At 42.8% G+C, this 16,799-nt stretch overlaps 1 protein-coding gene across 4 annotated transcripts in view; it reads left to right on the plus strand.

Moving 5' to 3' along the window:
• The first annotated feature begins 3,739 nt into the window (after nt 1-3,739).
• Nucleotides 3,740-16,799, plus strand: part of PISD (phosphatidylserine decarboxylase) — a 40,261-nt gene continuing 27,201 nt past the window's right edge. The window contains exons 1-3 of one of the 4 annotated variants that reach the window (XM_034790841.1): nt 3,740-3,833; nt 8,240-8,337; nt 11,617-11,727. In XM_034790841.1, coding sequence (XP_034646732.1) covers nt 3,784-3,833; nt 8,240-8,337; nt 11,617-11,727 — 259 coding nt within the window. In that variant the 5' untranslated portion in view covers nt 3,740-3,783. Of the gene's footprint in view, nt 3,834-5,446; nt 5,901-8,239; nt 8,338-11,616; nt 11,728-16,799 lie in introns of those variants that run through there. The other 3 variants (XM_034790842.1, XM_034790844.1, XM_034790845.1) reach the window with 3 other exon arrangements.

Genomic DNA, 16,799 nt, shown 5'->3' on the forward strand with positions numbered 1-16,799 from the left:
TTTGTGCCTGTCTTTTCCTGTGCAGTTATTTTGATTGCATAGGCAAATTGGATATTTGGGTATGCAGAGTAATTAAACATGTGAAGAAAGATAATTGTGTAAAAATATCTGCATATCTGGGGCTTTTACTCTTTGAAAATCAGCCCCTGTGTGATTAATCCTCACAATTTCCCTGCGTAAGTGTACCAGTGGTTGAAGACTGTTAATGAGAAGTGCACACACTGTACCATGAGAAATAAATGAAATCTGTGCCATTGGTAAGAGAAATACTGTAGTCACACAAAAAAAAAAAAAAGATCTTTAGTAAAAAGCATTGAAGTAAATACATTTTTGTGAGACACAGGGAAAACGCTAACTTTTTTTGCTTTTAAAATGAATAGGTCTTTCCCTTTTCACTGGACATCTATGCCTCTGAGGTAAGTAAGAATTATCTCAATCTCACAGATGGGGAAATTGAATATTTAAGAGACTTGTTCAGACCACTGGACCACACATCTCTGAGGGCCACTGCCAAAAATCATGTTTTTAAAAAAAATGTTTATACCTGCTATATAGTTACAAATAACTCTAATCAAAAAGGCTCAGATTCTCAAAGATATTTAGGGTACATCTACATGACAGCTGCTACATAACCTCCACAGTGGCACTGTACCTGTGCCACCATAGCCTTATAGCGTAGATACTTCCTGCACTGATGGAAAAACCCTTCCATCAAGGTAGTTAATCAATCTCTCTGAGAGGCAATAGCTACGTTGATGGAAAAATTCTTCCATCAACTTAGCTGTCTTCACAGTGGTTAGGTCAACATAACTGACATTCAGGGCATGAAATTTTTTACAGCCTTGAGTGATGTAGCTAGTCAATCTAATTGTTAAGTGTGATTAGGCTCCTAACTTACTTTGAAATTAAGAGTCTGCATACCTTTGAGATCTGGGCAAAAGTGATTTCCTTGTGCCTACCTGGGCATTCAGGCCAGAGCAGTGCTTTTACTTACTTTCCTGTCTCTTGCTGTTTCATGTTCTAGCATGAATGTCATCTGAATCTAGGTTTCTCTGTATTATGTATTCTCCCTTCTCTGAGCACTTAGAATGAAGGGTTACCTGTTAGTCATCCTAGCAGGGGATATGATTAGCCCTATTATTTGCACACTAGGCCATCATGCCTACATTTAAAAACAGAGTTTAAGCAGAGGTGTATCACTCATTGTCACAGAACTGAGCTAGTGCATAAACTATTGCTAATAGGGATTTCTTCAGTACCCTTTCCTATTCACTGGCAGGGTATGGCACATATACTCCAGTTCCTGTGTTCTGGAGAAAGAAGGCTAAATCCCCAGCGTTCTTTTTTGTTTTGTTTTTTCCTGCAGTGACCCAACCCCCACCCATGGACTTTCCCAGCACACTTTCTTCCCTCCCCACTAATTCATTTTCCCCAGTATTCCTTCCGACCCCTCCCACCTAATACACTCCCTCTTATACTCATTCATTTTCCCAGTGCTCCTCCCCTTCCATGTTCCCCACTTACTCCTTTTGCACTTCTGCATTGGGACTACACTGCTCCTTTCTCTATTCTTAGACGCTTCCAAGACACATACTGTAATGCATTTGATGCCTTGTAACCTTTCCCATGGTCATGGTTACAAGACTAGCTCCACCTCTGAACTCTTTCGGGTCTCTGCCTAGTCTCAGATCTCCCATCTTTACCCCTCCTAAGGTAGAATTACATGGTTTTTACCACTCTGAGAGTGGGGCCCTGGCCTGCAGTGTCCCCTGTATTGACTGTCCCTACCAAAACAGGTCTGCCTAGGCTCACGTGTGGATCTGCTCATTAGAAGCTCATACCCAGCAGTGAATACAGGGACCAGCTAGCCCTCCTAACCCAAAGTGTTGTTTAATCTTAACAGTGCGAAGAAAATATCACAAGAGAAAAAGGGTTTTAAAACAGGAAGTCTACACCCACATCTATTTTACCGAGAATCATAACTGCTGGAGGCTGGGTGTCAGTCTCAAAAACCTGTCCCCTCCTTGCGTAAGTGCATGTCTCCTAATCCTCCTGGATCTTTTGATTCCCATCTTTCTTCACAGGGCCTGAGTCACTCCTGCGGCAACCTGTGTGGCAGGTCCAACAGGTGATGAATTGTGACATCAAAATTAATGGCTTTTGGATTGTATCTCAAGTGTTTGCTGAGATATATGTCCACCACTACGCCTTTCCTGGGTACCCTGCCTGACAATCCTGCTATTGCATCAACTCAGTATATACAAATATTAAGTCAACACATAATACTCATTCATCATTACAGGCAACTCCAAGTCCCTCACACCCACCTCTCTGACATACATCTTGTATTATCCTTATTTCAGCTGCCTCCACACAAGCATGAAGCAAGTTTTCACATGCAGGTTGTTTTTTTTTGTTTTTTTTTGTTTGTTTGTTTTGTTTTGTTTTTTTAAAAAGGCCCATGTGATGGCTAACTCTAATCTTTGCATTACTCACCTACTTGAGTCTCTGCTTCCCTGGCCTTGTCAGACCAGCTCTCCATGAAGGGATGGGATTTTTCCCCCCAGCTCTGTAAGGTGGAGAGAGTTATAGTATAGTTACTGTATGTCTTAACAATAATAGTGCTAGTAATAGGTGCTGGCGAAAGGAGACCTTTTAAGAAAGATTCAATATAATAGTTAGTCTGTACTTTAGAGAAATAACAGATGGGAGATCCACATTAGGGTGACCAGATGTCCTGATTTTATAGGGACAGTCCTAATATTTGGGGCTTTTTCTTATATAGGCACCTATCACGCCTTTGTCCTCCATCCCAATTTTTCACACTTACTATCTAGTCACCCTAAACCAAATTGATTCCTGACATAACTGCTCACTTTAAGGGACTGGATCAACTGTGCCCGTATTGCATGGTACTTTTACAGACAATTTAAAATGTTCTTGTACCCTTATGACACCCTCGACCTAATTCAGCTCTGGTGCTAACGGTTGCTGTTCCTAGTAAAGTCATACCTCTTAGGCTAGGGCTGCATTTGGCTCCCCATGTTTAAAGAAGACAGAGATAAGAGGTATTTCCAATGCAGATATTAGTTCTGTAATAGTGAAAATGCAGGGAGCCGCGGGGGGGGGGGGGGGGGAATGCATCTTCCTTTGGGCTGCTTATACAAATGTTTAGTTCTGCAGCTCGTTGTTGTGATGTGAAAAAAATAGAGACTGGAAATGAAAATATGCTAATTGCTGTTTCAGATTGGCCAAGGAAAAAATACTCATCACCAGTGTAGAATAACAGTTCGTTTCACAGGAGCAAACATCCTTTAGGGCTTAGGCTAAGGTGATATGGCAGCTGGATTTGTGGGTTCTCGTCCCAGCTCCACCACTCACTTCCTACATGATTTCATGTCAATTCTAGCCCCTTTCTGCCTCATTTTTTGTACAATGGGGCTAACACTTACCCAGCTCCAGGGGGAAGGGTGCAGGGTGGTTCTGAGCCCTAATACGCGTTTGCAAAATGGCCTGCGACTGTAGGACATAGAGGAGAGCGGTCAGGGAAAGGCAAAATGTGACTGTGCCCTCACGCAGAGACAGCGCTGCCCCCTCCTAGGTAGGAACAGGACACCACAGCCTCGCCCCCTTTCGGCCTGCCCCGATTGCGGCTGTGGCTGCGCTCCCACAGGCCGCCGCCAGGGGGCGGTGCGAACACGGCCGCTTGCGGCCTCCTTGGCCCCGCCCCCTGCCTGCCTCCTGCGCCCCCGCCGAGCGGAGTGTGCGGCAGTTCGCTACAAGATGGCGACGGCCATGGAGCGAATGTGCGGGGCTGCGCTGCGGAGGAGCAGGTAGGGGGGGGCTGGGGAGGAGACAGGCTGGTGGGCACCTGCCTCCTTCGGCAGGGCAGGTCACTGCGGGCACAGGGTGGGGAACCGTCCGAGCCTGTCCGCTGGCAGCCAGAGGCGGGTCCTTGCCCTGGCGTCCCCCCGCTGTCACCTGGGAGACCCCGGCACGTGTCGCTGTGGGGAGAGTGGAGACGGGCTCTGAACCCGCCCGCCCCCAAAGCTGCTGAGGGCACAGGGGCTTGGCACCCCCCCCCATACACACACATGTCCCTGAGCTAGGGTCAGTGAGGGCAGGGGCTGGACCCCCCCCACACACACACACCCCTCAGTTAGGGTCAGTGAGGGCAGAGGGGCTGGGGCTTGGTACCCCCTCCCGACATCCCTCAACTAGGGTCACTGAGGGCAGAGGGGTTGGGCACTCCCACACATACAGACCCCTCAACTAGGGTCAGTGAGGGCAGAAGAGCTGGGGCTTGGCACACACCCCCTCCCAACATCCTTTAGCTAGTGTCAGTGAGGGCAGAGGGGCTGGGGCTTGGCACTGTTCCCCCACATCCCTCAGCTACGGTCAGTGAGGGCAGAGGAGATCTGAACTCAGCCTCCCTCGTTCATCTCCTTCCATACAAACTCAGATACATTGGGAGTGAGAGTCTGAACATATGTGTTCATTGCTATGCTTCAGGTTATCGAGGACAGACAGGTACATAGGTTCTAGTTACTGAGGGCAAAGTGACAAGACTGATTTACTGACAAAAAAACCTCCCTTAACCTACAGTTAAGTTTGCCCCATTGTGCCATTCTGGACCAGAAGACAGAGGGCAAAACTCAAACTTGGGAAAATCAGGCAATTCAGAGTTAAGTACAACCCCAACTCTGCTTCCCAGGATCTAGCATTAGCCCTTACATGGACTCCAGCTGCATTCCCTGTATGAATGGTGGCAGGATTATGTGGAGCATCTTGGCAGAGATCTGATTTATTATATGAGGCCACTTGGGGGGCTGTACCCCTCAAGGGTGTGTGTGAACCCCTTTCCCTGAGCCCAGTGTGTGTGATCCAGGGAAAGAGGTTCCCGTGTACCTTGGGAGATTCAGCACTGCGCTCCCTTGAGTAGCTTGTGTAATTGGCGGGGCACAGGAATGTTCTTGCCATCGGGTGTTAGCAGTTGGATGGGACATGACTGTGGGTTTAATGGCGGACAAGTGAAAGCACAGCGTTAGATAGCATGTGCATAAGGCATGTGGTATGCTTCTTGTGGAGTAGGCTAGTTTGAGTGTGGAACAGCTATAGGTTGCTTTTGCACTATACTGAACAGGAGCTGAATGCAAGTATGTGCTATGGCTGTATTGGCGCATTACTCAAAGATGGCAGAGTTGTGGCTCTGTGAATATATACCTTAACTCTTCATTTCCTGGTTTTCAGAGGGTTGAGTTTTGCTGAATTCTGTGTTCTGGACAGGTATGAGATATCAAAGGGCAACCGTAACTCTGAGTTAATGAAGCTTTTTGTCAGTGAATTTTCTAGTGCCTTTTTTTTTTTTTTTTTTTTTAAACCGAAAAATGTTGTTAGTAGGAGTTAGTGGTCATAGCTGTTATCATGTAGATTTGCCATTGAGATGTTGCTATGGCCGGGTAATGGTGACAATACCAAGCTCTTAACTCGTAATTTTCATTAGCATATTTCAAAGAACTTTGAGGAGGGAAATGTTGTTATCCCCATTTTACAGATGGGGAAACTGAGACAGAGAGAGGGTAAAGTGACTTGGCTAAGGTCATCCAGCAGGCCAATAGCAGAGCCAAGAATAGAGCCCAGGATTTCTGAGTCGCAGTCCACAGTTCTTTTGACTGGGTCACACGGTTGCTATGTGATTCTTAAATGCCCCCCGCCTCCCCTGTATGTTTTGTTATAGTGGAATGAGGATAAATAGTCATACATTTAAATGTTTGAGTTTGTAGATGCTAACAGGGTCACTTAGTGTATAAAAAGCAAGGTTTTTAGGGGCTGTCAGAGCTTTTCATTACCCCTCTGGGTCACACGATGGTAAGAAGGTGTCTCCTGGGCCTGAATCTGTTGTAAGTGTTTTGGCCAGTATTTATAACTGTATTGTTGAGGGTTATAGAATATAGCTGTATATGCTTATATCTGTACTTTGGATGTAACCAACACCAAGTGGCCTTTGGGACTAATAAAGGAATGCTTATGTGACAACTAAGTCATAGTAAACCTTAAACTTATAAGGAAAATATTTTCCAACAAAGTGGCTACACTATGGCCAAATCTACACTTTAAATTTTGATTGACCTATCTGTGTTGCTCAAGTGTGAAAATTTTGCACCCTGAGCACTGCACTGAGGTTGACCTAAGCCCCAGGGTAGACGCGGCTAGATCGATGGAAGAATGGTTGTGTCAACCTAGGTACCACCTTTTGGAGAGGTGGATTGACTGCACTGACGGAAAACCGCCTTCCATTGATGTAGGAGTCTACACTGCTCAACTATCACGGCACAGCTTCAACACAATAGCTGTGGCGTTGTAGTGTAGACATGGTCTATGGCACTACAGCATCATAGCTGTGCTGCTGTAGCATCTGTTGTATAGACATGGCCTCAGTTTACGCACAATCAGTGTGGGACAAGAGAGAGGCTATTCTTGGGTGCCCTTTGGAGAATTTTAATAAAGGAGATGTGTCCTAAGTGTAAAGTCTGTAGATGTGTAGGACTCTGTCCTAAAGTCAAACAGTTATGAGCCCTCCATTGATCAGACTGCACATAAGGAAATGACAATTTATGTAATCCAAAGACTCTAATTGGTGCAATGCCTTATAGCGTAGTAAGACACTTTTGAGTTCAGTGTGGTGTCAAACCAAAAGAACACAGAGATTTGAGAGAGAGAGCTACTGAGACATATCACTCATGGCACCCACATTTACGGGATGAGTAGGTTGTACTAGCTTCTGCAAGAGCCCCGTCCTTCTCAGGAGGATACACTCATTAGCACTAGAACACTTGGCTCTCATTTTCTAATAACTTGGGCCTGTAGTCCCATCCAGTGGCAGCATATGGCGGGACCAAGCTTCAAGAACACGTTTATTCACGGACTTTGAAAAGGCATATTTCTCCTGTTCCCCCTCTGATGTCTCCTCTTCAGATGCATAGTTGTGGAAAAGCTTAAACTGTAAATTTTAAATGTGTAATTCTTGAGAGAAGCTCTTCACTGTGCTGGCTTGTTAAGAGCTTCACTATGTGTATTCAGAGCGGCAGAGCCACTTGGCATCATGGTTCAAGAATACACAGAGTAACAGGGAAAGAGATAAAGAATCTAAGCTCTAGATAGTCCATAGCGTGATTCTAAAAATAAAGGGACAGGATGTTTCACAAGACCCATAATAGACATGGACCCTCTAACCTTTATGTTTGGGTGTGCATGAAATGAGTTGTCACTGAAAGAAGTTCCCATGTGACAGCTGTTTACTGACCTATTTGAGATTAAATGTTTCTGGGGCCAAATGATCACACTACAGAATCTACCAACAGAGTTGGCAAGAGGCCATTTGAATTGACCATGGTGACTGAACTCCTTTCTCCATTGTAAACATTCCCTCCAGATCGAAGTTGATGCATGTTGGCAAGTCTCCAGAGCCCGTGTTCTCTCTCTGGCATGATACAAATAAACTCTTATTAACTTCAGAAGGAGTTATTGGTGTCTGGTAGGGGAACAATTGGGCTCCAGGACACTCATTCAACTCCTCTTACCAGCACTAATTTGCTGTTTTAAAAAAAAAGAGAGAGAGACAGAACTTTGCAAACAGGCTGTAGAAAATCTGGGTCCGGGCAGTATATAAAACAGAAGATGACATTAGAATTTAAAAAGTGATCTAACTGTAACAGAATATTGTAAAATCTTAACTGGAATAAATCTTGCCCCAAACAGCATTGCAAATAAGAACAAGGTATGAAGCAAATTGTATTCACAGTCACAAACCTGGTGGAAATAGAACAAAATATATATGTGGTGAAGCCATTAATAAATTGTACTGGAAAGGATGTACCAGAGATCCACACACAATACCTCCCTCAAAGGGTGAATCTCTGTAACAGCATTAATGTAACTTGAACATGGATAGATATTTTGAAAGAAAAAAAAATCAAGATAAACTGGATTAAACATTTAAATAACCCAAATCTTGTGAGAGACGTTGACACAATCTCCTAGAGATGGTGGAAGAACTGTTAGAGTAGGCTAGGATGTAATGGGTTCAATAGGAATTTCGTGATACTCTTTGAGATTATTTCTTATTTGTGAGTCTGCTTCTGAATATACAGCTTATCTAGATGTATTTGTTTAGTTATATACACTTACATGGTAAAATATGTCCATATTTAGACACCTGTCTCTTTTTTGTTGTATATAGTGTGCTGACTGACTGTAGTTTCTCCTGGCACAAGAACCTCTCTCTGAGGAAGAATCTGGTCATCTGGAAACAGCCATCTTTCAGAACCCTTTTCACTGGTATGTGAGGGATCTTTTTCTCCTATATATTTTCAGTTGCAGGGTTGCTGGTGCTCTGTCAAAATACAGCAGTTCAAAGCTGAAGTAACAGGTGATTACAAATAGGTAAGTCTTGTTGGGGGTACGATGGCCTAGTGATTAAAGCAAAAGACTGAGTCAAGAGACTGCAATCAGTTTCTGGCTGTACCATGAACTTACTGTGTAACCTTGCAAAAATCACTTAACTCTTATATGTGCTTCTGTTTTCCTATCTGTAAAATGAGAATATTTACACATCTCATAGGAGTTTTGATAAGGCTTAATTCTTTGTCAAGTTCTTTGACATCTTTGGATAGAAGGTACTATAGCAACACAAAGTATTACATTGGTATGTGAAAGGAAGAAATATGTAATGAAGGCAAATTGGTAGTAATAGAATCTCTTTTTCCCCTGTTACATTAAATAGGGATGTAATTGGTATATACATACTTGAAATATTGTGTGTATATTGCTCTTGGAATCAGTGCCTGTGTTTCCAGCGTATTACCTCCCATAAAACTGGCAAATCTCCACTTCTCACTGTAGAAACTGTCCATGCAGAAGATAGATAAAACTTTGATTGACCTCATATTGGCTAATACTAGGGAAGGAGAATTTTTAACTTAAGCAGCAAGAGTGTTTCAGACAAATAGTCTGGACCGCTATTGTAAGCTTCCCCAATCATGGCAAACAGCTTCCTTTTTCTTGTCCCTGATCTGCCATTACCTGTGGAGGAGTAGATTGAAATGACAGCAATTCTAATATCCTGGGACCAACACGGCTACAATAGCACTATTCAATAGCTATCCAAGAGAGGTTTCTCCAGAACACTGCTCGACCTCTGCTAAAGCAGGAAAAGCAGAACTGATCTCACTTTCAACCATGCCAGGGGGATGTTTCCCCAGAAACTAGAAATACTTTTGTTGGGGTGGAGTTGAGGGTATTTTAGTTACCTGGAAATCTTGCCTGCAGCACATGGTTTTTCTTTTGAGTTGTTTTTCACACTCTTTAGTTCTTAAGATCCTCAAAGCTTTGCATCATAGCTGGCTTCCTTTCAATCTGAGGACAATAGTCATGGTTACAAAGCTAGCTGCTCTTCTTATTCCTCTCTGGCCTGTGAGTGCAGCCAACTCAGGTCTTGGTTCGCTAGCCCTTACCTCTGTCTGAGTGGAATCTGTGATTCTCCCAGTCTTAAACCAGGTCCTAGGGTACAATATTGTGCATCAGCCATGCTTACCCAAGCAGCTCTGACTGGGTTCAGTACCTGCAATTCTTTTCTTTGGGAGCTTGTACCAGTGGTGAATAGTGACCAACCAGACTTCTTAAACTGAAGTATTGTTTAATATTAACAGGAGGGACAAAGCATCACATGAGAGAGAGGATTTTAAAACAACAAAAGATCTACACTCATGTATGTCCATGTTAGCTAGAGTCCTAGGCAGGCTTATTTTACCCCAGACTCTGGACCTCTGGAAACTGAGTTCACCTTAGCTCTTCCTCTGTCCTTTGAGGGGTTGCCTCTTTAAATCCAGACAAACTTCTTTGTTGTGTCTGCTCACAGGCTTTGACCGGCTGCCCCAAAACCAGGTTGATGAGCTCTGGAAGGTGTCAAGCCAGAGCATCAAAGTGAACGGCTCTTGCATTGTCTCTTAAATGTTTGCTGGGAAACGCATCTCAGGATCTGCACTCTCCCTAACAATCCTGTTATTGAATTAACTTATAACCATACAGTAGACATCACAATAATCAGGTCAACACATAATATTCATAACTTATCACAGGCAATTTCAAAATCATCTCAAGTATCAATTGTGCTTCCTCTGGAACTCACTGATGTTACTTTTTAATCTACCAGAGATGATACTGTTGTTTAATGCAAGGCACGCCCTGTCTTTCCCAGGAGCTGTGTGGTTCACTACAGGTTTTTTTCATCTTGGTGAATGGGAGGCTGGGTCTCAAATGTACATCTGCATAGCAGGATGGAGCACTAACCACCAAGCCATAGGAACCAGGTGTTCCTGATTTACCTCTTTTTCTAGTTGGGTTGATTGAAACACAAGGAAATTAAGATATGCAAATCAAACAACAAGCTAGTGTCCAAATCATTCTTATTACACAGTACCTTCCTGGCTCCTAAGCCTTTGCTCTAGAACACATTTCCTTTTAAATTACTAATACTGGGCCATTAAGTGTACTCTAGGGAATTTTTAAAGGGCTTGTATTGGCAATGTCCTATTTCCGCAAATACTGAACCTCGAAACTGCTATTCTTTTGATACCTATTTTAGAACCAGTCAAAGTAATTGAGTCAGCATTTTGTAAGAGACTTGGAATGAGGTTGGGTCATTAATGAGTAAGTCTCATCTTTCTGTAGACTGGTTTCATGATTTGTTCTGACCTCCTTTGATAGTTAATTGCTTGAGAGTACCTGTAGCAAAAAGGCTGTGGCCCAAGAACCCAGCCAGGTCTGTCTATCTTGCAGGTCTTGCTGAACAGAAATTGTGAAAATGAAGGAGTTTGTATGGATGCATACTGAGCTCTGTGTAATAGCATAATCATAGATAATAAATCTGACGATAAACCACACCATTTTAACTAATATGAAACCTTCTGAGAGGATAGTTTTGAGTTTTATGCTGTGAAGTGAATGATTTAGTATGGGGACATCAGGCTTAACCAATCATGAATAATATGAAGAAAAGCAACAGAGCTTAGCAGATAGATTAGCAGGCTGAAACCTGTTTGATTTTTATTTATTGTTTGTTTTTTTAAAAACATACCTCCCTCAAAACAGGACATAAATTGTGACCTTGAAGTCCAATTTCAGCCATGTGATAGCTATGTAACAAGTGGAAGGATTAAATACAATTTAAGGTTGATTAGAACTCCAAGTTATTTGTAGCCTTAACGACTCTGAACTTGGGAATCAGGGCAGGGCTAAGGGAGGGACCGTTGCCTTTCCAGCGTAGAGTTGAAATCCAGCATAATTTTCCATGTAGCTGGAGCAAGGCTTAAGACGCGGTGGCATGTACAGAATAATATTTGCCCTCATAGTTATGCTGCCGATCTGGGCATGGCCCTCTCACTTTGAGGGCAAATATTACAGTTCATTTTCATATAACTGTTTATTTAGGAAGTTTGATAAATCCTTGCCATATAAATATCAGAAACTAAATGATAATCATTACAACTGTGAGCTTTTTTTATTGTGTTTAGAGAAACATTATGCAGTAATATAATAATCAAATCTCTCATTAATAAGGTGTCACCATATTACAGAGTGAGCCTCTTAGCACCATCCAAGATGTGTTGTTTCTGGTGATTTTATTAAATTCAGTGAGACTACTGACTCTACTCCTATTTATCAAAACAGGCAAGTATCAAACATTAATATTTAAAAATATTGGACAGGTGTGCTGTTTTTTCTGCAGGTAAATGTACATGAGAAAAACATAAAAATGGCCATACTGGGTCAGACCAATAGTTCATCTAGCCCAATGTTCTTCATTGCAAGGCCCGCGAGCCGGTGGCGGCTCCCATCGCCCCTAAGTGCGGCTCCCTAAGTTCCCTCTAAGCTGCGCAGCTGCATAGCAGCTCTAAAGGGCTATGCAGCAGGGACTGGGGGAGGAGAACTGGGGAGGGGAGCAAGTTGGGCCTTGCAGGGCTGCTGTGGGCCTTTCCCCCGGCCCCGGAGCTCCTGTGCTGCCTGCCGGCAGGGGAAAAAGAGGGCCCCTTCTCCAGAGCTAGCTTCTGCCAGCAGGGAGAAGGCTGGGGGTTGTTCTCAGCCTGCCTGCACCCCAAACGCCTCATCATCAGCCCCACCCCAGAGCCCTCACCCCCACACCCCACCCTCTGCCCTACCCTGGGCCACCTCTCACACTCCAAACTCCTCGACCCCACCCCATGTGGCTCTCACATTGAAGTTTTTTTTGCCAAAGTGGTCCACACTTCAAAGATAGTGAAGAGCACTGATCTAGCCCATTGTCCTATCTTCTGACAGGCCAGTGCCAAAATGCTTCAGAGGGAATGAACAGAACAGAGCAATTTATTAAGTGATCCATCCCCTGTCGTCCAGTCCCAGCATCTGGCAGTCAGAGGCTTAGGGACAACCGGAGCATGAGGTTGTGTCCCTGACCATCTTGGCTAATAGCCATTGATGGACCCATCCTCTGTGAACTTAAATTCTTTTTTTAACCTAGTTATAGTTTTGGCCTTCACAGCATCCCCTGACAATGAATTCCACAGGCAGAGTGTGTGTTATGTGAAGAAGTACTTTTGTTTGTTTGTTTGTCCAAGGATTGAATAAATAGCAACCAGATATCTAAATATCTATTTGTCTTCTGTTTACTTTGTTGGGTATGTAATTGCTGCATTAATTTCCCCATAACTACCACATTTTTTGGAACCATTCCTCTAGTTTTGGACGCCTTTTGTTTTTTCCAATATTACAATTCCAATGCTCTCTAACAATTGGACTTGTCCACCATATATACATAAAAACTTTCTACCACAATTTCTCCAACATTATCCTCGTTTAGTCTATACATGTATTTTTAACCTGACTGGCACCTCAAGTACCCCTGAAACAGTATCTTAAAGAAATTTTGTTTTAGTGTGCTACAGACTGAGGTTGCAGGTCCTCTTTTCCAGATCAAACCCCTTTCCTCTAGGATAGTTTGTCTATCCAGGTCCTTTTCCCAGCATGTCATATATGGACTTTTTTTGTTAGAAAAGCTGTCTGCAAAGATTGATATAAATTAGATTTTTCAGGAGGGCTTCCTAATCATCCAGAAGCCATTGCTTCTATTAAAATTAGCTTTCTATATAAAACGACTTTTCTAGACAGTCGAGAAACATAATACCTAATTTGAAGGTACTGGTACCATGGGAGAGTGAACCAGTTAAAGTTAATTTTGATTTTTAAATAAGTTTAAAAAATTCTTTGGTGAACAGCTGCTCAACCATGTATGTCTTTGGGGTCTTTCCCAATTTTTAAAATTCTCTGGTTCATGGGTTGAGTTAAAATGTGGATTATTTGCAGTGGGTGTCACTGGCAAGGGAAAAGAATTTATTTTATCTCTAGTTCTATCCCAGACCCGTAGGATAGCCTTTGCTAAAGGATATGTATACATTTCTGAATGGTGCGATTCTTTTAAATTAATCCATAGTAACCTATTCATATTTACACAGCTACAATTTTCTTGTTCAATAAAGTCACAGTGTTTGGTGGGATTCGAGCACCCCCAATCCACTATTGCTCTGTATAGTTCACTTTTGTTTTGGGTGGGTGGTGGTGTGGTGGAGGAGGAGGAAGTGTTGCAGCAGGGTCTTATGTCCTGCCCTGTGTCCAGAGAAGGAAAATTCCACTTCTCCTTGTTTGCTGACCCCAATTAAGAGGTTAGAAGGGGTCTGAAACAACCTGTGAGTTTGATCTTGTCTGTACAAAGTCCTAACATTAATCTGAAGACCTAAACTTATTCAGATGCTGTTTCCTCTTGTTTAAATCTGCCTAGACAAAAGCTTTCCTTAGCTCCTTGCTCAGCTCACTGCTGAACTCCCGTCACTCTTAATAGCTTTAGGGAACGGGATGTTCAGTTGAAGTCACTGGGCAGTATCGGCTGCACTGAACATGGCACCGTTGCCAAAATAAGTAACTAATTTCTGCAATCTTGTCACATTGGAGTTTGAAAGCCTATTTTGTCCTTTACAAGGAGATGGAGGTTCAGCCAGAAAAAATAACTTGACTTAGGCACAGCATGTTGCACTGCCATTCCAAAGATCAAAGGTTGGATCCCACATTCCCTGAATTAGAAGTACTGTGGCACTTGTGCTGGGGAGTGTGGAGAAGATAAAACTTCCAGTCACTCTAGAGTTGAATTCAAGGTACTACATTTTTACCCATGAAGCTCTAAATGGTTTGGGATCTGGTTACCTGAGAGAATTTCCTCCTCATGCCATACTATCACAGCTGAAATCAGTAGAGACTCTTGAACTGGAGTCTCCTGGATATAAATAGGAGGGAGCTCTTCTCTGAGAGGTGCTTTGACTTTGGAACTCGCTACCCTTTTATTTCACCGGAGCCTAGATTTGTTAACTTCTGGGCACACTGCAAAGCCTCTCTTTTTTTTTTTTTTTTTTTTCCCCCTTTGGTTTTAGGGGAGGTGGGCAGCTGAGTGTTAGAGGGCTTTGGATCTCTTTTTATGTATTGGACGTTGTTCATATTTATTTACTAAGGCAGGTGCCATGAGCATAGGATGGGTGGCTATAGATATTTTTATAAATGTAAAGAGATAAATGAGACTTTTCCCCCCAAACATCTAACAATTCTAAATTTTCCCCATCCTTTACTGAATATCTTCCTCTCGCGGTAAACTTTTTTTCTGGAGCTTCATAACCTTTTTGCCACATTCTTTATTTTTACCCAGAGCTGGGAGCAATGGAGTACCCCGCGCCAGCAGTGGCCAGGAGCTTGGGGGCCGTAGCTCCCGGCCACCGCAGGCAGCGGCAGGGCCCTGCAGCTCCCAGCCTCAGCAGGCTGAAGTCACGGAGGTCTTTGGAAGTCACAGAGTCGTAGCCTTAATTATACGTAAAGACAGATTTTAAGGCACGTTGATCAGAGTACACTTTTTAAAGCTTATATGCATAAAAATGAAATTAAGTAAAGTAAACAAGACTTCAGTGAGGCAAAAACTTGATAGGTGGGTCCTTTTATCAACTTTCCTTTTTTAGTGTAAGCACTGAAGGTTAGTAGAGCATCCAAGCACTAAAAATGATGCATACTAGGCTAGTTTTTTGCTCATGGTTAAAACTTCACAGATTTTGATAAACCATCTGACCGTTGTGTTCCCACATTACTAGAAAGGGATTTGGTCCTTTTTAGATGCCTAACGAGTCAATATAATTGTTTCTTACAAACTAGCACATTATGTAAGTGATCCCTAACCTCAGGGCCCAGTGCTACTTGTTGACTTCAGTGGGAGCAGGAGCAGGCCCTTTGTGTTTGATTCTGGTTCATCCACTCTTCAGAGGAATGTTATGGACATGATACCCAGTTCTTTGGCAAATTGATTCTGAGACCTTGTTCTTTGGGCAGTGCTTCCTTACTCCCCACTGAGTCTAGATCATCCACACCCAGACAGATTTTTTCCTTTGGTAGTTCTTTCCAAAACCAAGTGATTCTTATTCATTAGTGCTGCCTCTTTGATGTGGTACATTATTTGAGAAATCTCAGATTGGCTACAGTATGAATATCAGAATTATCAACACATTTTAAAATACCCAATTAGCCTATTAGGCCTGGGTTTTTAAACGTTTTTGTTATAAAGATTTTGGGAGAACACTTTCTGCTGTCACTTTCCCTCATTTGTTTTGTGCTGCTATTGTAATGTACTGGTATTGGCATTCCTTATTATTGCTCTGTAACAATGCAGCATAGAAGTATCCTCCTTGCCAGAAAATGGAAACATTGCAATGTGTAAGGCTTGTTTCTTGTTTCTCAAGAGGAGCTTGCCAATTAACCATTATTATTAGCAACATTAGTGGTTCTCAACGTTTTCCATACCATGACCCAGTGCTACAACCGAAAAAAGTTTCAGGGACACCCCTCCTCCCCTGCCTGCATCTAACCATAGGGTTTCAGGATCCCCCTTATCATCTAGCCATAATGAAAGCTATGGTGGTTGGGACCTCTATGGTTAGAACCACAAAGTTATATTATACTGTAATTCTATATAATGCCTTGTTTCTGTTTCCAGCAGCTGATTATTCACTGTAAAAACCTCTAATATTTAACCATGGTAAAGTAGCACCTCTTTGAGGGACCCAATATATAAAGATAGAAAATAAATCTAAAATACTGTGATGTGGAGCTGTTCGTTCCTTGCCCAAGATTGGGCAATGTACCATGTTAATGAGAGTCCTGATGATCCAGCCTAGATCGGTGATTGAGCCTCATGTATGAGGCTATGCTTTCTTACTTCGTAGTAATTGATCTCTAGGACTAATGTTGCCTATTTCCTCAAGGCAGGCTCCTTTAGTCCCAGGTCCCATTACACAAGTATATATCAGACCATGTGCCCAGCTGACAAGGGAAAATAAAGATACAGACTATTTGAAGAAGGGAAGGAAAATGTAGAAAAAAGATAGTTGTAAACCATAAAAGAAACCCAGGGGGCTATATAAATGGAAGCTATGAAAAATAGATAATGTGAAGAGGAGACAAATTGCAGGAAAGATAGAGTAGAGGAAATAGGGAATCAGAAAAGCAAATGAAGCATAGGCAAACTGTGTTGCAGGAGACAGGGGGCAGCAGGAGGAGTAATTACTCCTGGGGGAATTCTGCACCATTGTGCATGCACAGAATTTATGTTGCCCGCAGTTTTATTTGCTTTCCCACAGAAAAAATGACTTTCTGATGGGGAAGCAAAGGGAAGCCACAAGAGTGGT

The sequence above is a fragment of the Trachemys scripta genome, chromosome 15 (genome assembly GCF_013100865.1).
Source record: "Trachemys scripta elegans isolate TJP31775 chromosome 15, CAS_Tse_1.0, whole genome shotgun sequence".
NCBI lineage: Eukaryota > Metazoa > Chordata > Testudines > Emydidae > Trachemys > Trachemys scripta.